The 26,042-nt window shown below is 36.1% G+C and overlaps 1 protein-coding gene across 1 annotated transcript in view; it reads right to left on the bottom strand.

Annotated features, from left to right (window-relative positions):
• NEK10 (NIMA related kinase 10) overlaps window positions 1-26,042 on the bottom strand; it is a 116,827-nt gene that overhangs the window by 38,451 nt on the left and 52,334 nt on the right. The window contains exons 24-28 of the mRNA XM_049798682.1: window positions 17,505-17,634; window positions 16,833-16,903; window positions 10,557-10,770; window positions 412-595; window positions 237-323 (exon numbers count right to left, since the gene is read on the bottom strand). Of these exons, the coding sequence (XP_049654639.1) occupies window positions 237-323; window positions 412-595; window positions 10,557-10,770; window positions 16,833-16,903; window positions 17,505-17,634 (686 nt within the window). The remainder of the gene's footprint in view (window positions 1-236; window positions 324-411; window positions 596-10,556; window positions 10,771-16,832; window positions 16,904-17,504; window positions 17,635-26,042) is intronic.

The raw sequence follows: 26,042 nt of genomic DNA, 5'->3' as shown, positions 1-26,042 counted from the left end.
GATAATAGTCCAGCTTTCATAGCCATTACTGCAAAATATGGGGACAAGCTACACAAAGACGATGTGATTATACTGGAAATGGCTGCCACCGAGGCACAGTCATTTTATTTTTCTTTCCTTAGGACCCACAACAGATAGTGAACTTGCAACAAATCATGAAATACCGTAATATTTTGGAATAAAAATCTACTTTGCTGTTAGAAAGTAGTGTACACTTCATTCTTAAGGAACCTTACCAATAGCAGACTCTTTCAAATGACTTGAACTGGAGCTGCTCGAGTTGTCCAATACGCCCAGCTCATCATCTAATTCAGAGAACATATCTGCACATAAAAATGAAAGCAAAGAAGCTTTTAACCCACCTCTGACCAGCATAATAGTACTCCTGATGCTTCTTTTGCTAATGACTACCTTTCTCAGAGTTCTCTAAACTGTTGTGATCCTCTACCAGTATTTCTTCGTATGTTCTTTCCTCATCTTTTCCACATGCAGATTGACAGCTTTCAGCTGGGAGGTCAGTATTTTCTAAAAATTCACTTTTGCAGCTGGCTGCTCCACTGCTGCTGCTATGAAGACTCAACTTCTCGTAATTTTTCTGACAACAAAGAACATAAAGGAAATGATACATATTGTCTTTATCCAGCACTCATTAGAAAAGCTGCAAACAGAAGTGTCACTTGTGTATACATGCACATAAAAATGAACTTTTTGTTCCCACTTAGCTGTTAGTCCAGGACTACATGGTACCTGGTTCAGCCACTGATTCTAAATTTAGAGAAAAACTTTCAAACTCTTAATGCAAACAAATTATTTCTAGCCTTCACATAAAAGGCATTTTTGGTCTTGATGAAGGTCTTTTTATAACAAGCACTGAAAGTGAAAAAAAATTAAACAAATTCCAGACCAGAAAGAAATACTGAACAACACAAAAAAATAAAAGACTGGACAAAGATAGTAGATTTCCAGATACAAGCAATGGGAGATTTACTCTTTTCCAGAGTAACAGTCTGGAAGTTATTCCAGACTGTTCTAAGGAACAGTCTCTTCCTCAGATAATAAACAGCAGACCAGTTCTGGGCAATGAAAAACCTGCACAATAGTCAAGATGGTGGTAAAATATGAAGTGAACTTGATATGATGTGATGCCAGAGAGACTCCCCAAGGCTGACTGGCATTATCAAAGCAGAGCTAAGAAAAAAAACCAAACCCATGGAATATAAATTATTTGCCTGTAACATTTAAGTGCTGATTCTTGTCTGTAGGACAGGGTTCTTTAATGAGTATAAAATTCTGCCTCTGCTGCTGTCAATGTTTATAGCTTTTCTGGACAGAATAGAGATCCCTGATCCCTGCTATTGCCTCTGTTTTAATGCAACATGTTTTGAAGGCAGACTGTTTTTATGATCTCTTCATATATTGTTCCAAGTCTTCTCATATTATTTCTGTTGTGTGTAAATAAATTGATGCTTCTTTTTACTCTATCTTTTCAGAGCAAAGTGTGATAAAGGAGAACAGAAGATAATTCATATAAATATATCAGATTAAACGAATGAGCATCTTTAATACTAAAGTAATTTCAGGAGACAATACATTCCTAAATACTTATATTCTTACCAAGTGTGCCAAAGACATTTTGGCTTGTATCTAAGACAACGTTCTTCCAAAGTTTTTCCCATGAAGTATTTTGACCTTACTGGGACACAGCAGAATGGATGCATTAGAAACCTTTCCTCCTTCAGAAACCTAACTGCACCCCTGAGCACCGACTATACCACTGCCTGGGCAATGGTCTGCTTCAATTACTTCCCCATCTTTTGTTCTACTCCCAAAACCATAACTTAACTTGTAAGAGATGGCTTGTCAAGCTTTTCTCTTTAAATTTGGGTGGGAAAAGATAATTTTATACTTGAGTACCGGACTGAGTTTACATCCAAAATGCCACAATAGCAGTGACGGCAGTGTAGCACAGCATGGCAACCACTAACAATGACTCTCAAACTCACTTAAAGAGAGCAGTCTAGTCATGGCATATGAGCATGTTTTATTGTGCCCTGAACAGTCAGTGCACAGTTTCTGAAGAGAACCAATTCACGTGCTCTGCATCAAAGAAAACAAAGTAAAGAGAGAGAAGGGTCAAACTGCATGGACATTTCAAACTTAAATCTCCTTTCAACATTGCCAATACTGAACCTCACACTCAGATGACTAACTGTTAACAATAACTTGTAAATCAGGTGGAGCTAAGGGGAAAAAAAAAGATCAAAAAGACTGCTGTTACCACTCGGTGTCAGATGTAACTGCCACATCAAGAAAGGAAACCTGTTTGAAATGCATGAACTGAATTCTGTAGACCTCATTATAAAAATAATTGTCAGACCTGCTATACAGAAACTATTGAGAGATCAGTGAAGTGTATCCTAAAGCCTTAAAGCAGTTACATAAATTGTAAAATTATAACCTGCCTATACGTAAAATCTGGTCCATTTACATAATATCTAAACATAGAGCACTACAGTATTTCATTACTAGTCTGAGAGTAATAAATAAATTTACTGTGATATATTTTGTCCTACCTATACAATAGCTAATAATTTTCAAAAGTGAGATATACAGTTGTTTCTCTTATGAGTAGGACACCTGACTGATTTAGAAGGACAAAAGTACCCTGACTGGAGGAGGCTGGGATTTGAGTTCAATGCCATTTCTGCTCAGCATTGGAGTAGGACCATAAGGATATAAAGAACATAATTTTGTGAGAAGAGCATGAAGAAAGTATTCTCCAACACCTTGAAACAACCATTTCCATAGGTCTCAGTGTCTCGGAAAGATTTCTTTCAGACAAGCAGAAAGAGTTATTTATCTTTTGAAGAAATCTGTGAAACAGTGGAATATTCAAAACATCACAAACATTGAAACATTAGTTAGGTTGATATATATTAATTTGAACTGTGCTCATACCTATGCTTTATTCTAGACTCCAGTATTTTACAAATCTTTCTGGAGGCTTTGTCAGTTGATCCAGTTTATTTTCACATTTTCATAATAAACCACCTTTGTTAAAACAAACTCTGCCTTCTAGTATAAACACACACAGTTCTAAAGGAAATCTAAGGGGAAAAGAGTCCCTGTGCAAAAAATATTCAAATTATGAACCAATTAAAATTTTTTTCCAGGATTCATCTTTTTTTATGACTGAGCAAAAGCATCTGTGGAAACACTTGAAATTTGTGTCCTAGTCATAAAGAAAAACCTCCATCTACAAACTGAGATTCTTCATCCATATCCTGTATACTTGCACCATCTCTCTCTTCACTGGTCACCATCACCACTGTAAAATCAGATATACTTTATTTTTGGAGAAATGAAACTTGAATTGGTCTTTTCAACTTCCAATAGGAATCTAATCTTTTATAAATTTAAATTAACACTGTCAAAAGAAAAGAAAAAAAAAAGGTAGGTTTAACTAACATAAAGATATTGATCTTTTGTTTAGCTCTGTTTTGCCACATTGCTGTCCAGACGAATTAACTTTTCTGTCTTCGTGAAATATAGAGCTCTCTAGTGGCATTTGCAAACAGTGTTTAATTAATCTTCTTTATTAGAGACAAGTAATTACAGCATTATACTAGTCAATTGAATTTCTAATTCAAGAAAAAAAACCCCAACTACTTCCACTATTAAACTATTTGTAAAAAACTAGAAGATGGCAATAAAATGAGTAACAGCTAACATGAAATTGTCAGGGGAAAAAACCATACTAAAACAACATATTTCTTTCTGTAACAAAATAACAGCTCTTGTGCATTAGGAACAAGAAGTAGATGTTATTTATAATTGTTTTAGTAATGCTTTTGACAATGTTTCTCATGACATCTTACAAGAAAGCTAGGGAAGTGTGACCTAGAACAAATCATGATCAGTTGGCTGTATAATTGACCATAAAAAATTGTACTCAACTTGGTAACCACTTTCAGTGTTTGTTAAACTGAAAATGGGTAGTGAGGACAATTTTTTCAGGATCACTTCTGACCTTGTTCCAAAACCATTCAATGTTGTCACTGAATTACAATGGCAATCTGCATAATGGGATACATAGAACGTCTATTAAATGTGCCTAGACAGCGATACTTTCACATCATATATCACATTACAGCATATACATCATACACAGAGTTGTGGCAATGCAAGTGACAACAGGTGTCAAAGAAAGTTTTGAGAAACTGGAGAAACTAAAAGAACTAATGAAGTTTAAACAGGGAGAATGCAAAATTCTATGACCAGGGAGAAACAACTGTACAAATGCACAGATTGGGGAAGGACTGGTCTGACAGCAGCTCTGCAGGAAAAGATATGGAGATTTTGGTGGAGCAGCAACAGAACACAACTCATCAATACCCTGCTGTTATGAAAAGGTAAACATCACACTAGGATGTATAAAGAAGAGAATCATCCCCAAGAACTGTGTAATCTTTCTACTTGGTACCAGGAAGGTTCTCAGTTGGAGTAATTGAGTCCAGTTTTGAACACTACACTTAAAAAATGTGGAGAGACAGCAAAGGAGAGAAATGAGAATAATCAGAGGTCTACAAAACACAACTTACAAAGTAAGACTGATGGAATTCGATTATTCAGTCCAAAGAAAAAAATCACAGAGTGAAGATAGAACATATAAAAGAAATAACTCTTACATATTTCTACTGTGGGCAGGACAAAAAGAAAGCAGCTTAAACTGCAACAAATAAAATTTAGGTTAGATTTTAAGACCACCTAACAGTAATTAAGTGTTCAACTATTGCATCTATCTGGGATCCTGCAAAGAGAAGTAAGTGTTCATACAGTATGTAACAGGCTTGAATGTGCTTAGTAAATGCAGTGTTCTGGGGATATTCTGGACTTAGTGCTCTCAGAGCACTTAAATAACACTTAAGAGTGGGTCTGAAAATTTCAAGTGTAATATACATCTTATATGTGCACATGCATACGTCTATTGAATATCTCCTGGAAACAAGACACACAACACATCTACTCCATCAAGCATACAAAACAAGACCAACATTTTCTGAAAGCATCAGACTAACTGCAGATACAGCATATAGCACAGTGTATATGTGCTATGGGTATGCCCAGGATTTCCAATTATCTTCTGACAGCACTTCAGGCATCCTCGTGGTTTTCCAGATGTATCTTCAGATGGAAAAAGAAAGACTCATTTAGACATGTGATTGCTGACTGTAAAGACACTTTTTTGCATTTCTGCTGCTTCCAAACTGTTCCCTAATTCGGCATAGTTTGCCTTGGGAGAGACTTTCTATCACTTGACATTTTTATTACTGGTCGAATACCTGTCAGGAGTGACAGGTAGCTCTAATGCTTGAAGATGGACAAGATAATCTCTGACAACTCTACCAGCCTTATATTCTGTAATTCTATTAAAGTACTTTGATGCACTAACAAATTGAAGCTGAATTAAACATATTATGGGTTTGTCCTTAATAGTTTGATCATACATTTTCATAGGTAGTAACTTGACTATTTTCTACATTCAGCAACTCTTAAAAAAATTATACCTGCAAAACAGTTTTTGCATAATTATTTTATTCTCCAAACATAAATAGTATAAATGTAAAAAGGTTACTTTCTTCTTATCACACCAGCTCTAACTTCTAACATTTAAACTTTAATTCCAGAACCTGCTACATAAATGCCAAAACAGAATGGTATCAGAACAAAATCAATGGAGTGAAAGGTAGGAGATGAAAACAATTTGTGGAATGCTAAGGTTTCATGACATTCCTGAGTCCTCACTCATTTCCAAATCAATAGGAATTGTATGCAGCAGTGCATAGACAGGAACTATCACCCAAAATGTTTATAAAATTTTATTAACTTTTTAATAATAAATTTTAATAAAAATAGGAATTTAATATTACAACCTAATAAAGCTTGTACTATATTGCTGCAATATTAATAACCTGTTGCATTCTATGTGTTTTAAAACTAAACGTACTCTTTGCTTCAACCAATACAAAAACAGTTGCTGCATTCATACACAGTTGTTTTAAGAAAAAAAAATCTTTTATGCATTGATTGGCTGAATTGAGCAAAATACTTATACAAACACACAGAAGAAGAAAATTAAAATTAACATTAATCCAATCTTTATGTCTTTTTCTGAGTTAACAAAAAAAAATAGATTAATTCAAATCTAATTGCTAACTAAGCACTACTGTGTAATGCACATGGTGATGCTTAGAAACTAACATGATTATTAGCACAACAATTGCCAACAGTGCAGAACAGAATTTGTGTATGGGGGGAAATGACTTGGTAAAAACACAGTTAAATCATTTTGTGTTCCTTTGCCCTTCAGATAGTTGTGATCCTGTCCTCATTTATTCTAAAAACTTGAGGAAATTGATGGCTGTTTTTAATTACAAGAGTTGCCAGTAGCCTGCAGGGTGGTTACAAAAGTATGGATTCTTAAACCTTGAGGTTTAACCCTTCCCCTTTTGGCCACACATCCCTGTGGATGAAGAAAAAGGTTGGGATAAAGAAAATCCAATCCTGTGGATAAAGAAGAGTGGGAGCAGTAGCATGCTCTGTATTTACAGGTATTCCTACAAAATGCTTCACAATCATTTACATTAGGGTCTTTGTGATAGAAGAGACATACAAAGAAATCCTAATGTTTCTTAAGCCTTCAGATACACTATTGATGTTTCTAAACCAATCTAGAAAAGACAGTGCAATCTACTCTTAATTTTCTACAGGTGGATTATGAAGGTTTATGCCACAGATGAAGACAGGAAACTGAATCGGCCATTTCAGGTTTGGCCAGGCTCTTTAGTTCAGATGTAGTCCTGTCTAAAAACAGCTATACTGCTTCTTTCACTATTTCCAGCCAATAAATAGTTGAACTGCTTCTGCAAGATGGCGCCAGGCAGGCTTCTAGATAGGCTGTACCTGCCTGCAAGCAGAATCATCAGAGTATGTCTCCTAGCAGCAGCATCCTAGTCCACCAGAAGCGCATACCTTGATACCTGCAGATCTAGGTCTGGGAGGGCCAGTGTTGACCTGCAGCTAAAAACCTTATCTAGATGGAAGACAACTCACCTTAAGTCTATATGCCATGCTCTTCAGCATGCTGGGTTAGGGGAAGACTTGCCAGTTCAAGTGTGAAAACAAAGAAATGCAGAGCACAACCTTGCTAATAAGCATTCTTGTACATTTGAACATTAGGACAAAACACTCAGCTAATTGTGACCTAAATGGACCAGCTCAGACCAAGCACTGTTAATGACTTCTGACACCCTATTAGCCCTGACAAACACTGGATGTGGAGCCACTCCATAGATCGCACTGCACTCAGAACCAAAAGTTGTACCTACTTTTCCATTATCTAAGCATCTTAGTCTCCCATTACTCTGCACAATTGGGAACTTCATTTGAATACATAGATTTGCATATACGGATTTAAAAATAAAATGTGTATTCTAGTGGCATTATTAATACAAAAATTAAAATAAGCTTAAATTCTTGAAGAACACAGTATTACAAAAAACAGCTATAGAGAAAGAATGTGACAGAATATGTGTGCCATATGCACAGATCAGAACTTCAGAAATTGAGAAAAGGAAGTTATCCTGATCAGCCAGGTAGCCTATCATGTCTGCCCATTTTTAGTATATTCTCTGAGAGTAGCAGGAGGTACAAATGGCTCACATTTTTGTATATATTTTTAGCTGACAGACTCTGACTATAAAGCTTACAGTTTTCTCTCCCACATTGAAAATATAGGACAGATCTCAATTTTCATCATTCTATATTGGTTTAGGTATATTGATATTTTACATTTAAAAATCTGGCAATGAGAAAAATGTTATTCTATTTGTATGTCAAACAGTATGTGAACACACTGGCTTATCAAGGGCTACTAAGCATTATTTCTAAGTTAAAAACACTTCAAGATACATGCAGTAAATTAAATAATAATGGATGATGGCCATGTAATCAAACACATATTTCCAAAGTAAGTAATAAAAGTGACTTATTTTCAGCTTTTTTGCAAACAGCCAAAATAATGTCTAAGTTTTTCAAATCTATACACCTCAAAAAAGCAATCAAATTATTATTTGGCTACCTTCTCATCTCTTTAAAGGAAAATATTAGAAAGATACTTTCATTATTAGTTAAATCAACTACTGTTTTGAGACTCAGATTTAGCTTAGAACACAGAAAACTCAACTTCACCACTGGTCTGTTTGGCGACCTTACACAAACTACCTTTTTCCTCTCTACCCTTTCCTATCCAGAACACAAAAATAAAATATTGACCACCTTGAAATGAAAGGTACTATGTGAGAGATAATTACTACAATTATGATTACTTGTTTGGGTCCTCTATACCCTGTGTTACGTCAGCAACCTTTGACTTTCAGAACTGAACACACTAAATTTATTAAACACCTTTCATCCCTACATCTGCTTGTGTTCTTACATAAACAATTTCTATGGAAAACAAGGAAAGATGAGAATTTATGGTGGGGAGCTGATAATGATTGTCTTTATTAGGATTATTTTCAAGCATGGATTTTATGCTATACTTGCCAGACAGTGTAACTACACATCTCCAACATCAACTACTGACCTGCCTTTCAGTTGCCTACTTAATCAGCCTCCATACTGGTCTTAAACTACTTATAAAACAGATTCCACTCCGGTTCCAAAAGATCTCTGTTGTTTAGTTCCATAAACCAGGACAGAGAGTACGCTCTTTATTTCAGAAAAATTCACAATATGACACAACTGGGATGAAAAAGGAGGCCATAAGTACATTTTAGTAGAGAGAAAACAAAGTATAAGAAAGCTGGCTTCAACAAAACGTTGAACTACATGGCAGAAACACTGAATTCTCCAACACCACAGAAAAATGACAAATTACTTGGCTGTGGAATCACCAGAGCCTTTACTAAGATGAATTAGGTTGTCCATACCTCACAGAGTTTTTATTTCAGGAACAGTTGCTTGAAATTCTTCCTAGTACTTTTAGTTAGAATATTGTCTTTTTTCCAAAAGTCAAGCTTTTCAGGAATAATTATTCTCTTTATTAGAAAACCTCCAAGTTCATACAATTTTCCTATAATACTGGGAACAAAGAAACATCAGTCCTTCTGTTTCTAAGCCCTGTAGCACTCCTCTGAAATTTTGAAGGATCCTAGCCTGATTTATTCTATCTTTTTTAGAGCAAGGACACCCAATTAGGTCTCCCACTTCTCATTACTGAGCCATACTCCCCCCAGCTTCTGCAGTGTTCTGGATCTGTCAGATCTTCTTGTACCTGTTTCTTTTAATATACATAATAAAATATCCACTGGAGTGGAACTAGAATTACAGTATTCCTTCCTTGAGAAGATTAGCCATTAACCCCCAAAACAGAGAGGCATTTTCCTTCTCATTTTGTAGATAGGTGTTATTTTCCAAGTATTCATACAAAACAGAAGTACTCTGACTTCAATGTAAAACTATTAGTTCTAGCCTGTCTTACAAGTGTCTGGATAGGGCAATCTTCTCTCAAAGACAGCATAACTGCATTGAAATCCCAAATCAAGCAGCTTTCCATACATAGCACATTTTTTTTCAAGTTTCATCACAGTTATGCGACAGAACAACTATATCAAGATATAATGACATACAACAAGCTTCCAAATGTGTAGGGTAAGAAAATTCAAAAAAACAACGGAAAATAATTGCTTATACTGTTTTAAGTTATAAATCCTACTCTGTATCTTTCTTTTACCTCAGTACCTCTTACCTTTCAAATTACAGTGGTTTGTTAAGGTTTTTCTGGAAGTTTTTGGCATCCTTTGTATTGAAAAAAAAGCTATAATACAAATAATCATCTTGGAGTGATAGGCTAAAAATCTACTGAAAAAAAATTATTAACAATTTCTACAAGTCTTACGTTTGGCCAGGAAGGTGAAGATAAAGAACATATTAAAGAAAAAAAAAAAAACCACAAACCAACATCCATGAGTTTAGGACCAGGTGTTCCTGAAAATTATTTTCCTACACAGAAGTTCTTCAGTGCAAACTACTGAGCCCTGATGAAAGAAATCTAAGAGAGATACAATAGCTGAACAGACAAGAGTAGCTGTGTAAATTCTAACTTTGCTTCACAATTACCATAAAAATTATTTTCTCAGTGAGCTTTTACCACCTTGGGTTTTTTTAAAGTAAATTCTCTGAGATAATATACAAGTTTGGTTCATTATATAAAATACTGATGTCATTCATCAAGAGTGCTTAAAACACAGCCTGAAGCAAATGAAAGAATTTTAAGAAATATTTCTGCAGAACTGTACCACACAGTAAGAAAGCATGAGTTTTACTGATAAACACCTTATCAGCATCACTGTTCTTTTTTTAGCAATCTGTAATTAAAAACTATATTTATGTAGGTTCCATTTTCATTTTTATTTATTTTCTGCTTTGTTGTACCTTATTTTCTCAGATATGGCAAAGAATAAGAAAAAACAAAGCCTAATACGTGTACTTACTTGTGATAAAACAGAAAGCTGATGGTGATAGGTTACTGCATTTCGATTAGCCTCCATGAAGTACCTCTGGGTTCGTCTCCTCTCCCGATCCAGTTTCTTCTCCAACATGAGATGAGAGGTAGATAAAACATCCAGGTATTTCATCATCACATCAGAGAGCAGTGAGCTGACCTCCACTATGTCTGGACGTGCCTCTGCATCAGGAGTCAAGCATCTACAAAAAGAACATTCTCTAATGAAAGTTAATTACTTCTTCCTAAAAAACTGTTTACTACCACTGCATTCCTCCACTAATATTTATCAAGTCATGCTGGCCAGCACTCTGCACAAGCCTGCGTGGGACAGTTTAACACTGGGCAGCCTTGGTGTTGACATATGACAGAGCACAGTCTGGCATCAGCTGGAACAATTGTCCTTGGCACCAACCCAAACAGAACTGCTATGGGGGCATGTCCAGGTTTCAGCTGGGATAGAGTTAATTTTCTTCCTAGCAGCTGGTATAGTGTTATGTTTTGGGTTCAGCAGAGAAGAATGTTGATAACACACTGATGTTTTCAGTTGTTGCTAAGGAGTGTTTGGACTAAGGCAAGGATTTTTCAGCTTCTCATGCCCAGCCAGCAAGAAGGCTGGAGGGGCACAAGAAGTTGGGAGGGGACACAGCCAGGGCACCTGACCCAAACTGGCCAAAGGAATATTCCGTACCATGTGACATCACGCCCAGTATATAAACTGGCGGGAGTGGGGCTGGAGGGGGGATCATTGCTTGGGAACTAATTGGGCATCACTCGGCAAGTGGTAAGCAATTGCATTGTGCATCACTTGCTTTGTACATTCCAATCCTTTTATTATTATTGTCATTTTGTTATTATTATCATTATTAGTTTTTTCTTTTCTGTTCTATTAAACTGTTCTTATCTTAACCCATGAGTCTTACCTTTTTCCTTTCAATTTTCTCCCCCATCCCACTGGGTATTGGGGAAGTGAGTGAGCAGCTGCATGGTACTTAGTTGCTGGCTGGGGTTAAACCATGACAAGGGGGCTGCTGCTGTGCACTGCCAGACACACTAGGGAGTGCTTGGTACCTCTTCCTGCGGCTGGGGGAGACATTGGCCTCCCTTGTGGGGACTGTGCTCTGGTCAATGTGCTGCACCACTGGACAAAGCAGCTGTGAAGGAGATGAGTGTGCTGTCAGGAGGATTTATAGGAGAATGAAAAGATCTTCACAGAGACGAGACCCCCAAACAACACAAAGAAGGAGGAAAATCTAGAGATTACCCTCAAAGGACCAGTAGACAGAGGCTCCCAGGAGGAGGTAGGCTGGAGACTTGTGAATTCTGCCAAGAGAAGGAAGTATTTTCCTCCAACTACACATATACAATTAGACAACAGGTGTAGTGACCTAGGAACAGGTGAGGAAGAACAAGACCTAAGAGAGGACACATCAGAGCCAGGTGAGTCTGAATCAAGTGTTCATATCACAAGTAAGCAGTAGCAACTGACAGTCAGCTGAGACTGAGGGAACAGAGGCATCCATCTGCTTGATCTGATTTGATGATTGTGAAGCCTGCTGCTTGTGAGGAGCTTGGATTCGGGACATTGCAGAGATACTACCAGGACTCATCTGGCCCTTAGGCTATTATGCCCTGCTGCTCATTCATATGGGCATGAATGACACTACCACAGCCAACCCTGAACATACCAAAAATGACTACAGAGAACTGGGGTCAATTGTGAAGGGCAGGAGGCTGAGGTAGTGTTCTTCTCAATTGTTCCAGTGAGGGGGGAAAGGCTCAAGCAGGAGGCAACCTACACTCCAACACCTGGCTGCGTGTAGTCAAGAGCTTATGGGTAAGGATCAAAGGAAGAGACCAACATGGGTGACACTGTGACAGATGCATGCTATAAACCACCCAAAACCAAAGAGGAAGACAATGAAGACTTTGTTGGACAGATGAAGGAAGCTTCATGATTGCAGCTACTCATACTCATTGGGGCCTATTAACCACTCTGATATCTGCTGATAGGGTAATATGGCTGAGTGCAGCAATCAGGAGATTTCTGGAATCTGTTAATGACAATTTCTTGATGCATCTGATTCGGAAGCTAAGTAGCAAAGGCACTCTGCTAGACCTGTTGCTTACAAACAAGGAAGAATCAGACAGGGATGCAAAGATCAAGGGCAGCCTCAGCTACAGCAACCATCAAACTGTGGAGTTCAAAATCCTGAGAGAAGTGAGAAAGACAGAGTGTATGATTACAACACAGGACTTCAGGAGAGCAGAAGTCAGCCTGTTCAGGGATATTCCTGGTAGAACCTCATGGAAGACTGCTCTAGAAGTTAAAGGAAAAGCTTGGAAGAGTTAGCTAATCTTCAGGGACACCTCAAAGCACAAGAACAGCCCATTCCTGCATGTAGGAAGCAGGGGTGGGCTATACAGGAAGAATATACAGATATTGCCCAAAGGGTGGAGTTAGGAAAGCCAAAGCTCAGCTGGAGTTGAAACTAGCAATGAACGTGAATGGCAGAAGAAAGGCCTTCTACAAGTACATTGACAACAGAAGAAAGGCTAAGGAAAACGTGGACCCACTGTGCAACCTAGTGACAAAGGACATGGAAAAGGCCGGGGTACTCAATCCCTTTTTTTGCTTCCATTTCCATTGAGAAACTTTAGCCTTAAGTGGTCCAGATTTCTGAGCCTACCTGTGGAATCCATGAGCATGAAGCATTACCACACAGTAGAAAATATAGTGAGAAAGCATTTAAGCCAATTGGACATGCACAAGCTCATGGGACCAGATGAGATGAGCCCGAGGGTGCTGATGTAACTGGTCAATGCTACTATCCATCACGTGTGAAAGGATCAGAGGGAGGCTCCTGTAGCCTGGAAAAAGTTGAATATCACACACATATCCAAGAATAGCAAGAGGGAAGATCCAGGAAGCTACTAGCCAGTCAGCTTCACCTCAGTCCCTGGGAAAATAATAGAGCAAATTCCCCTGGAAGTAATTTCCAAGCACACAAAGGACAAGAAGGCAACTGGGAACAGCCAGAACGGATTTACCAAACAGTAGTCATACCTGACTAGCCTGATTGCTCTCTATGATGACATTACTGGCTCTGTGGACAAGAGGAGAGCAGTATATGCTGTGGGTAGCTTTATTTTAGCAAGGCCTTTGCCACAATATCCCACAGTATTCACAGGACTATAAGGCAAGTAGATAATTGGCTGAACTTCCTGGCTTAAAGATATCACAGCAGCAGTAGAAAGTCCAGCTGGTGGCTGGAAGTAGCATCCTCCAGGGATTGATCAGTACTGTTTAACATCTTTATTAATGACCTAGATGATGGGATGGAGTGCATTCTCAAAAAGTTTGTGAACATCAAATTGCAGGGATCAGTTGATACATGGGGCAGGGCTGCTGTCAGAGGGACCTGGGCCACCTATACAGAGATCTCATTGCTGTCTACATAATGGGAGGGTATAGAAAAGATAGAGCCAGACCCTTCTCAGAGGTACACAGAGATAGAGCAAGAGGCAATAAACACAAGTTAGACCACAGGGAAGTCTGATTACTACTACTACTACTACTACTATTACTTTTAATCACAAAGACAGACAAGCACTGAAGAGGGCCCAGAGAAGTTGTGGGATCTCCATCCTTCAAGATATTCAGAACTCAGTTAGACAAGACCCTGAGCAGTGAGCGAGCAGATCTAATTGTATCTGCTTTGGGCAGATGGACCTGATGACCTCCAGGGGTCCCTTCCAACCAAAATTACTTTACAGTTCTATGCTTCTTGTTTCAGGCACCCTAGGTAGCTGTTTAGTAACAGTAATAATATACTAGTAGGTCTTTTTAGATCCCCAGAATCTTTTGTATGTAGTGTAGGATATGAAAGCTGATAGGGACAGTTCTGCATAAACTGTCTTAAATCTGTTAACTCCAGTGAACCTGATAATTTACTGTGATTTCCCTGCAAAGTACTATTGACCAGCTAGCATACAGTTACACTTAACCCAACACCCTTCTTTAAAGAAAGTGTCACAGAATGATTTTATTATTTCTAAACAAGTACTTTCTAAATAAATATAACTGCCATGTAAAGTTGCAGTTTTGAAAATGTTTTACAGTATTGAACTTCTTGATTTTAATCTTTTTTGTTTAAATTTGCTCAAATCCGTTGATTCATCTCATTAATTTTCATAAATTTGTTAATCTGTTTTACTTAAAATTTTATATTTCCTTTAAACAGATGGAAGTTTTTCACTCTTAAGAAATGTTTCATTTGACTTTTTCTTTTTAATTTTTGTATTTTAATCCATTGAAATTTGTCAAAATTTTCAACAACAATGTCAGCTATAAAAGATTTCTGATAAGTCCTTAATCCATTTCTCATGCATCTAAAAAGAAATTATTTATTTATGACTAAACACTGAGTAGATTGATGTTCAACTCTGAAAGACTTTGATGGTTATAATTCCAGAACTTTCTTTAGTAGCTTAATCCAATAAAACTGTATTTTAGTAATAACAGTAGTGAAGAATAATAATGATAACACTAAATGCAAATCTACTGTTGCAACATGAAGTTTTCTATGTTTTTTCTAATCATTATCAATAAATTATTTTTTTCTATTTATAACATTCATCTTTGAATATGTGTTGTGTTTAAGTTATTTGGAAAGAACATGTTAATTTCTGTTAATGTTTCCTCATCTATAAGTAAAATCTCATTATTACTGCTTTTCTTTAATGTTCTTTATTCTTTCTAAGTATATCACAAAGCATAAGCCAAAACCAAACATAATTTTTAATTTAAGGATTAACCCATAGTAAGAGAATCAACATTTTTAAAAAAATATTTTATGTTTCCCACTGCTATTAAATAAGTGGAAAAATTCTTACATGATAGGAAAACTTAATTTTAATAATTTTATACAAATCCCTATTTAATCATCTATTTAAACCAGTTAGCCTCCATAGCAGCCAGTCTCATGATGATATGGGACTTTCAGTGAACCTGTATTTTCAGTCTTCAGTGAACAGCCACAATATCTACAATCATAAATAACTCAATAGCTGGCCTTGGAAAAAAACTCAAAAACTTCCTATTACAGAGTTTCTCATTATTATCAGGAATGAAAAGAAGGAAAAGACAGAGGGCCAGATACTCACATAACTTTATCAGTGACTTAAATAAAGATGTGTTTAAAATTTGTAAGAGAATGCAATACATATCAATACTGGTATTATGTGACTGGAATGCATTTGAGATTACTATATTGTTCTTAAATAGCAAACAATGAATTAATAAAGCCAGTTATTCTAACTAACTACAGATATCTGTAAGTATTTAAAATATTAAAATTAATTTCAGGACCTCTTAAACGTAAATGTTATTCTATTAGCTCCCCTCCATTGTAGTCCTTCATCTTCAAGGTCTTTAACTGAAACCTTTTTGTACAATAAAACATAGTATAACTATGTTTCAGTCTTTGTACAGTAAAGTGCTTTTTAGAGATGGAATTCAACATTTGAGTGAGAAAGAAAAAGCATTTTTGTGCTAAGTGGAATTTTTCTAAAATGGAAAAATCAAGAGAGCTAAATCTCATAGCAGTGCACCAATTCATTCTCTATATGAATATATTCTCTATATACACATTACATTATCATCAGGAAGATGTAACCATAGTTAAGAGAAATATGGGATGAGTGAGTGGAACAAATACAGGCTCATCTTTTCCTCCATTACTGCATTATCTGTGCTTTGTTATCCCTGCTATCCTGCTAACAGGATTACAAGGTAGTGGGAAACATATTTCTATCAGTCAAATAAACACACAAAACTATGAATGTGATCATACAGTTATCTATAAATAGCATATTGCAACACGGTTACTTCCTTGACCATAAACTGCACTTGAAAACGACTCAAAATGCTGTATTTTCATGGGGGAAAAATTGACGCGTAGGGAATTAACTACAGCACTGGTATTGTTAAACTTTAGTACTGCATATAAAGTCTATACTAGCTAGGTAAATGTGCTGACTATACTGACATAAGTTTTCCACTTGCGTGTATGCAACTATATTGCATATATTATTACCAGGATAAGGAGATACCCCCCTTTTTCTGTAAATCAGAATATATTTCATATTCAGAGACAAATACTAGTAGTTGCTACAGTCAGCAAACTGTCACCACTGCTGGAAACATACAAAACAAAAGATCTTTTCAGCAGGATGTTGAAATATAACTAGATCAAGCAATTACCTCTTAATGGTAAACAACAGTTTTTCAGAGTACAGTCCTTCTGGCACAGGTTCATACACAGCCCCTACTATCTGCAAAATAAATAATCTACAGGTAATTGAAGAAAAATATTCCGTTATTTATTTGAAGATCCCATATGATAAGTATTGTTCCTTGAAACAACCGGATGGACATTACATCATCAGCTCTAACTTGCAAAACAACTTAGAACATATCTTCTAACGCAGGATGTAACTTCTAATCAGGTATCTACATTAATGTACGTGCTCACTGTAGATCAAAGGGCTACAATATCTGAATAAAGGAAACATTTTAAAAAAAACCCACATTGATTTATTTTTATTTATGATCACATCCTAAGGTGTAATACACAATGCTATAGAAAATCCAGTATTATAGTACATCAAGAAATTTTATATATCTAAAGCTTCTATCACCAAATGCAATGATAAAAATATGCTAGTCTGAGAGGTAATAATATACTAACATTTACAAGTGATTTTTGCAGTTAGAATGGCAAGATAGCAATTCATACAATGATAAACACTTGTGCTCATTCACACATCAGACCAGAGAGCAATTTATGCTTCTATAACCTTAAACATAAATTCTTACGGGTCTACTGAACACATGCAGAAATAATTGGTAGGTTGATCTGGCAAATCCAAATACCTTAGTTGCCAAGGAGAGCATATTGGTGCTGTAAAACGGTGGGTTCAGAGTTGCCATCTGATAAAGAATGCATCCTGCAGCCCAGACATCAGCCTTCTCTCCATACGGCTCACTCTTTACAACTTCAGGGCTAAGTAAAAAGCAATGCAACCCACAAGTGCTTAATTAATTCACCTAGAAGTAGGCTTATTTTTTTAAAAAACATCCAATATTTAGGTAGTCACTACAACATTTTGAGAGCATATACAATCATGTTCAAAAGGTTGCATTTATTTCCTTTATTAGCCAAATTCTTTAAGTGGAAGTACAATTAATAGCTTTTCCACTTCTACTGCAGTACTTCTCACAACACTAGTGGTTTATATTTTGTTCACTTGTCCTTTCCACTCATTTCATGTTATAATGTCTTTGGACTTAATGGATACAAATGAACTACAGCATTCAGAACTTGTTTACAATGATGGCATTTTAATAAAATGGACTAGAGAACAGATATATATATCATATCCTCTTGTAATTCAGATATCAGAAAGATTTTAATAGGATTCCTATATTTAGAATCCTAACGGCTATGATTTTGCTATTAATGTCAGTAAATAAACTTTACTCATTGTATCATTTTCATTCTCTTAAAACTAATACATTCCCTGTGAGGGTGCCATGTGGACACTCAACAGCCAGCTGAAAGACAATTTAAAAAAAAATCCCTTGTAAAGATCCATTTAAAGCAAAAGGAAGAAGGCAGTAATTTCAGTTTTGACTCAGTACAAAGCAGACTCCAATTCCTTCTCTTAATTTCCTCAGCACTTTTCATAAGCCTGAATGATAATAATTTATACTAGTAGGGATATTCTGATGCTGGAGTTCAAGTCTTAGCAGTAAGTAAAGGTCATATCACATAATGTGGTTTTTTTTCACTTAGCATCTTCCCTCTGTAATTATTCAGAGATATAAAAAATACTTGACTCCTTTTATGTGTAAAATCAACTTGAAAACCTACTTGTTTTCCTTTTCCTTTCAGCTTAGAATTTGGAACTACTGTATCAACTTCATGATTATACTACTGATATATTTGGTAAAGTGCCTTATTTTGGAGCTGAGAGGTACTGTGTAAATTCAATTAATGATGCAGTCTGTATAAAGTATATTGCTAGACAGTGTGCTGCTGATATGTACAAAGTGCAGAAAACAGATTTTTAAAATACATGGGATGAGGTCCCTTAGATAATTTCTCTACAGCATAATAGTTTAAGTGATCTTAACAGAACAAAGTCAGAACAGAGGTCAGTCACAGTATGGGGAAGTGAGAGAGACTGACAGGTCACACATTTCTGATAAAATTGATCAAGCAAGATACAGATTCCTGGCTCAAACCTAATTAGCAAATTTCCTTGAATTTTACTCCTGCTATTATACAACCACAGAGGGGAATACAGGATATTGAACACGGTGTTAGAACAGAATATCATTTCTGTAATCAGACCGTCTTTATTCCTGGCTGTGACACTAACTCATTAGAGGACTCTGTGGAAATTTCATTTTTATGTGTTAAGTGTGTCTGCTAGAGCAAACATTGGTATTGCAACTTATCGTACAGATGGTGAGCTCAGTAAGGCAAAGCCGCTGTCTTAGTAAAGTTCCAAGCATGCTCCTACTCAGAAAAATGAATCTGACTTGAATTTTTCATTCTAGTGATAATTTTAATGTATAAAGAGACAGTTGTAAATTATTAAAATAAGATTAATAAATTTTAATAAATTATTATTAAAATAAATATTAAAATCCCAAACTGAGATTATGCACGCCAAATCTATGTAACTATGCATAAAGTCACACAGCAGTCACAGAAAGAACATGCTGAATATGAATCGAGAGAGAAACAGAAGGAACCGTGACCTGGCCTGCAGAATCTTGTATTCGTGAACAGCAGGAAAGAACCTAGCCTGGTGTCCAGAGCAAACAGCAGTCCATTGGACTGGTGACTAGGAAAAAATATATGTGTTACTACTACAATTTGGAAAACACGGAAAGAATACAGTGCTGACAGAGTTGTAGTTTTAGCATGGTTTGACACAAGTGCATAATAGCTCAAGTTAATGAAATTCTTTGGTCTGTTTATTCATGCAGAAAGACTTCTTGTTCTAAATGCATACCTAATCCCTTTTCTTTTTTTTATTTTTTAAATCAAGAGGAGGACTTGCAGCTGAGTACTACTTGATCTTTTTTTCCAGAACAAATGTCTTTAGTCAGAAATCTCTGATATTTAAAGCATTAGGATGACGAATACCTTAAATAAATACTGTCTCATGCTTAAGAAGTACTTTAAATTACTGAAGTAGTATTTAGCTAAAGTGACCATGAAGGTTTTCCAGAGAATACAAAATCCTATTCTTATATGATGCTATGCTTTCATGGCTAAGTTATTCTGTAATTTAGATTTTTAAATAGAATTTTCAAATATTATTTATTTACTTTTAAGAGATGCAGTGAAATCCCTCACCCTGTTCTACAGGCTTGCCTCACCATCTTCTAGTTAGAAATGTGGGTGACTACAGTACTTGTTGACTAGCAAAACAGTTCTGCAGTTCTGCATCTTTTGGATCTGCACTGTTGAGGGATGCCAAGCAGAGAAAGGACCCAGTTCTGTTCCTCTACACCACTACCCACAAACAGGAGCATGGTGGGAGTACATAAGGTTTGTCTAATTCAGTTGACAACTGTGTATAAACTGTCACTATCTGGTCAAGACCAGAAAGAATGAGTAGAACCAGACTCTGAATTTTATTCCATAAAACCCCTACAAAATCGGTCTTAGCCACAAACACTGAAAATTAATTTAAGGGTGTAGCATTGGTATGACATTTTTTTTTTGTTTATTTGTAAAGGCAGGATTCTTCCTTTAATTTTTAGGTTGACTGAAATAGGACAGTGGCACTAATTAAATTTTTAGCAAACAGATGTCCACATTATAAAATGCATTCAGTGTCAAAATAAAATATATAAAGGGAGAAACTCTAAGAGCTGATAAAGAATTTCATTTCCATTGCTCCAAGGGTTGATCGTATTGCTGCATATCCACAGGCTTGGATATTAAAAGAGGCAGCAGATAGTTTTATAATTGGTCATTTAGTTCTTGCAGCTAACATATTCAAGATAATCACTACAGTTCTCCTCTAGGTTTACAAATCACTGCTCATTTCCAAATTACATATTCAAGCTGGAAAAGCTTACTTCAGCAGCATTATGCTAACTATAGGAGAGTCCTTCACGAAACAAATGTCCATAGCAAAAGCAAGACTAAATTCTTCTAAATGAAAGACACAGAAATATATCCACAGAATAATGCTCCAAATTCTTAGCATCCTTGAACAGACAGTTTTATAACTGTTCCTCGGAAAGTTCACTCTTGCTCAACATATCAGCATTGCTTTTATATTTAATAACAGTCTTCTATGCCAACAGCCTTAAAACTACTCTTGAATTAGATTAAGCCATTGCTTAGTCCAAAGAGTTATCTGGTTTTGCTTCTGAACTACTTTTGCAAAATTAAGCAGCTATTTTAAATACAGAAGATAGCTTTCCATACTACCCCACATTTTTAATTAGGATTTTAAAAAAGAAAAAAAAAGCTTGTCAATATTTGTGCTCCGTGTAAAACACCAAACACACTTCACCAAACCATCTGTACGTGGCCTTGGAGATATTTTTGCAATCAAGCTTTCATTTATAATTTTGCTCACTGATGTTATTTTGTCATGGTTTTTGTTTAAGAATACTTTTAACAGAGATTTACAAACAGACTGTGCCAATCTGAATCTGCTACATTAGTACTATCACATACCTATATGAAAGATGACTATCCTCACTGGATTAGCTCATGTTCACATTAGTTATTAGTGGATAGAAATTCCAAAATGAAGGAAGAAGTCCTGAATTTGGAGAGGGAGGAAAGGAGGAGCTGAGGGAATGATGTTTTCAAAACAGCATTCATTTTCTAGATCTTCTAAAGCGTCTAAGAACTATTGTCCATACTATCAGGCTGCCTTTACACTGGACACAATCAGTAAAGATTTCCCAAACTGCACAGAACTTCAAGTAAGCCACTCGTCAGTTGTCTTGGTACAGTGTTCACTGGTTAATCCAAGTGCTTCTGACAGGTGTAAGAACAAGCTGGTATATGTCATCCTACAGTATGAGGAGTATTTTCAAATGAGACATGATTTCAACTAGACAGTTATGGACTAATTAAAATAAGAGTGATTCTTCAAGACTAACTCCCAGAAGAGGTGATGGCTTGAATGGAAGAGTAAATAAATAAGAAGCATACACCACTGCAGAAGATTTTAACAATGGCAGAGTTATTGCTTTTAGTCTTTATCATTCCTCAAATTAATTATTTAAAGTTTGATGGAGATTCCTGCAGTTGGTGGTGGTTATACAAACACTCATGCCTAGAAACCATACCTAGTTCAGGAAGCAACCCAAGCTGAAAATGCTTGGGAGGCTAGCAAAGTATCAAATATGCTTATCCCAATCTTCCTTCGCTGTGGATATTGACTTATTGCCACTGGTGGAGATAGGGCAGTAGAAGAGATGGTAGACAAGTTTGCCATATACTGATAAACCTTTTTTTTTTTGGTCCCAAATACTAAAAGAGTCTCTGCAGCTTCTATTAGCTTCAGATATTCCAATATCTTTGTTAAGATACCTATAAAATAATACTTTCTTGCAATGGATAGCCTTTTTTAGAGTTGCTGGCAGAACTCATCAAAGCAAAGTAGAGGAAGGGATTTACATAATCTTTGCGCCTATAACTGCCACAATTCACTATGAAAATGAGACTGCCATTCTCTGGCCCAGGCTAACCAGGGATTTTTCCAGTAGTGTCTTGAAAACTTTCAGAAGTAGAAGACTACACAACCTCTCTGGGCAGCCTGTTCTACATTTGACTGTTATAATGGTGAAAAAAAATTTGTCTTATATCAAGCTAGAATCTCTCCTGTTTCCATGAATGTCTATTTTCTCAGAAAAGGGCCAAAACCACCAATTTCAGTCCAAAGAATGAGAAAATCAAGGGTATGCTTGTGTCTGAGCACCACTAAACTACTGCAGGATAATTTGTGAGGCCAGTGTAAAACACCACAGATCTACTCTATAATCAGTTCTCTGAATCACAGAAAGAGGGGGGAAAAAAAGACAAGGAAAAAAAAAAAAAAAAAGAAGCTGCTCACCATCAGCACCATCCCAAAGGAGAAAAAAAAAGAAAAATAGAAAAGCAGTTGCTCCTTGTCACAATTTTTCTCTGAATAGTTTGCTGTAAGCTATAGATATGCATTCAGTATTATAGCTTCATAAGTACCACTAAAAGCAATGGAAGAAGAAACAAGAGCCACAAAACTGACAGTTTGAATAAAGAGCTTCATGAACACTCCTGAAAGCTATTTGCATTTCTCACCTACAAGAAGAATTTAGCACAAGCCTTTTGGGGATATTCTGTTTATCCCTTGAGTGATGAAGCTGGAACAGGATTTTCAATCACTAGTTAAAAATTTTGCCTTCACAGTTTTCTATTTTGAAATGTATTGCCAAGTAATTCTATAATAATTTATTACATTGTCTTCTAACTTGTATACATTTTTCTCATTACAAATTATGTCAAATATTTTTGTAAAATATATATATAAAATTTCTTCTTCACAAAAGACACCTTTTCAGACATCCTAAACCTCTGCTGATGCCTAGAGAAAAATTCATCATTTCCACCATTTTTTAAATGTATGGGGGTAGGAAAGAAATTTACTACCTTCAGGTTGCAATTTTACAGTGTAATAAATCCTCCTGCCACCAAGTTGGGAACATAATTTTTAAATGGGTGAAGTCAGCCAAGAGAGGTAACTTTCATGTGTATAATTGCTCTCTCATCAGTGTAATCTCAACAGTTTCATTTTCTAGTCCAAGCACTGCCTGTCTCTGCCCAGGAAGCTCTGCTACATTCATATAATTTAGTCTATAAGAGGCAAAACCAACCTGAGGTCAGTGACAGGCCATCAATAACTGTAGGATACAGCAGACTATGATAATACCTCCCTCACATTTTTACTGAAATCGTAAAAAAAAAAAAAAAAAAAAAGCTTGGTTTGATGTGGAAGGACTGTTTTCACTGCAAATAGCAGTAAAATTGGTAGTCTGTCTCAATCTGAAATGTCAATGAGCACTGAGAAATGTGTAAAAACAAGATCCCAGTAATAAACCAGTGTAGCTCTCAGCTACAATGCTGTTGATCAACAATGGAGAGAAAACACTAACTTACTGCCTTCTTTCAGCACATATTCAGTGTCTCTCTGTCTAAAATAGAAGCAGATGTTTTATACCCCACCTTTGGGGTTTTTTATTTTACAGTTTTGAAAATAAAGATACAGACATCCGGTTAACATTCAACAACTGATTTGTATTTCTTTCAATTTACAACCTTTAGGTTTTTATGTGTGCTAACATTATACATTATTGCTTAGAGATGCCAAATATATCAACTTTGAAAAATAATTTATGGCCTCTAGCAGTGTAATAGGACAGTGTTCTAGAACACATGAAAAACTGCCAGCAATTCACTTCTAATTCACCCATGTCATATATTAACACAAATCAAATCACACTTTTAAAAAAGTTTACTCTAGTTCTTTACACCTATTGCTTTGTTAAACAAAAACAAACAAACAAAAATCTTCTTCATACCTAAATCATTAAATATTCAAGGCAGAAGCATGTTCAAAGCACAAGGTCCTCTTCCTAACGCCCAAGTGCAAAGAGTCATTCTTCCCTACTTTTTTCCCAGCAAAACTTGGAGCACATATGAAACTGTGAAGGCCAAAACAGCCTCACATGTGGTAAGTTGTTTAGGCTGTTTCAAATATACAATTTGAAAAATACTGTAAGCCAAGATGTTGGTTTGCTCCTGCTGCTCCCAGTCACTCTTTACCACCACCGTCTGCTCCTGCTGTGCCAGCACAAGTACCTCTACAGCTGCATTATGAGTCAAGACCAAAAATCTGATGCACCTGAAAAATAATCTAAATTATTTTTCAGCCAGGTCAGTTCTCTAATCTAGTTCATTATCATATGTTTATGCAAATGCTTGCATTGGCCCAGGAGTGGTATGTCTGGTTTGGGGGCGTGGTTTCCACTGTTGGGTTTTTTTTCATTGAATCATTTCATCAACACAGTTTATATCACTACAACAACTGGTACCGGCAAAAATTTGGGAGGCTTTTTCTAGGGAAGACAGATACTAAATATAAGTGTCAAGAGGCCAGCTTTATAAATATAAAAGCAGCTTCCACTGAAACACAACTTTCAGTTTTACTCTTAGTTCATAACGCTCAACTGAAACATTTTTTTTACCTTTGCTAAGTAAGAAAAATTTAGTCAATCAAAAAATAACTAAACCAAGAAAATGTATTAAAAGCTTCAGCATATTTCTTCTCAGTTCCTCCTTCTGAGCATAAAGCCTATATAAAAAGCTGCTGAAAAGAGCAGAAGAATTTTATTGTGAGGACTTCTGTGCTCATACTCAGAAGTAGAAGACCAGCAAGGTACATTCAACTTAACAACAACTACTATGTGTTCTCCCATCTTTGAACTCTGTACTTTTTCTGCAAGAGCATACATCTCTGGCAGTTAGAATATTCATGTATTTATCTAACAGACTTCTTTTTCTGTGGCAACTTTATATTTTCACTGCTTTTACACATAGGAACCCTTAGCACTAGTGAAAACAACTTCTTTCTGAATCTCATTGCATAAGTGTCTTTTTTAAAAGTATCTTTAAAACTGAAGGATACATTTCACTGACGTTCACTAAGTATGCTGCCCAACAGACATCCACATCTAAATTTTCTCAGGTTTGAATACATGGAAAAGAACATGCTCCAAAAATACCCAGACATGGCAAATGTGTACTTGCTGGGACACCACTGGGCAATTTCAAAGTCTTCTGCTTAAGTATCAATGACAGCAGGTAGAACAAAACAGCTGCCAAGAATTCTCATAACGTATAGGGTCATATGTACTTGAAAGCATGGCAGACATCAACATGACAACTTTGTTCAAATATAGTTATGCCAGAAACAGTGTTGCTAGATGGATAAACCAATCTGTGCTTAATTTGACAATGTGGAACAATGAATTAAACTAAAAAAAGCATGACAGTATCTGTCCTATCCTATCTAAACTGAACTACTCTACAAGTATGAACATTCTCACTGATCTTTACATATGTGTGTGTGTACATGTCTATGTGTGTCCATATATATATATATGTGTGTATACATATATACACAGTACTACTCAAAGATACATTTTGGGCCTCTAGAATTTTCCAGCCAGAATGGTATTCTGTGAATAATTCATTTCAGAAATAAAGCAATTTGTGATTGCTTACAGTGTACAGTACTATTGACTAAGGCTGGCAACAACAATTGGGAGAACTCTCAACATAATGCAAGGGACAAGGTTATCAATATTTAAGTATCCTTTACAAGC

Source organism: Accipiter gentilis, chromosome 4, assembly GCF_929443795.1.
Source record: "Accipiter gentilis chromosome 4, bAccGen1.1, whole genome shotgun sequence".
Classification (NCBI taxonomy): Eukaryota; Metazoa; Chordata; class Aves; order Accipitriformes; family Accipitridae; genus Astur; species Astur gentilis.
The sequence above is the reverse complement of the archived record's forward strand: the minus strand, read 5'-3'. Positions and strand labels throughout refer to the sequence as shown.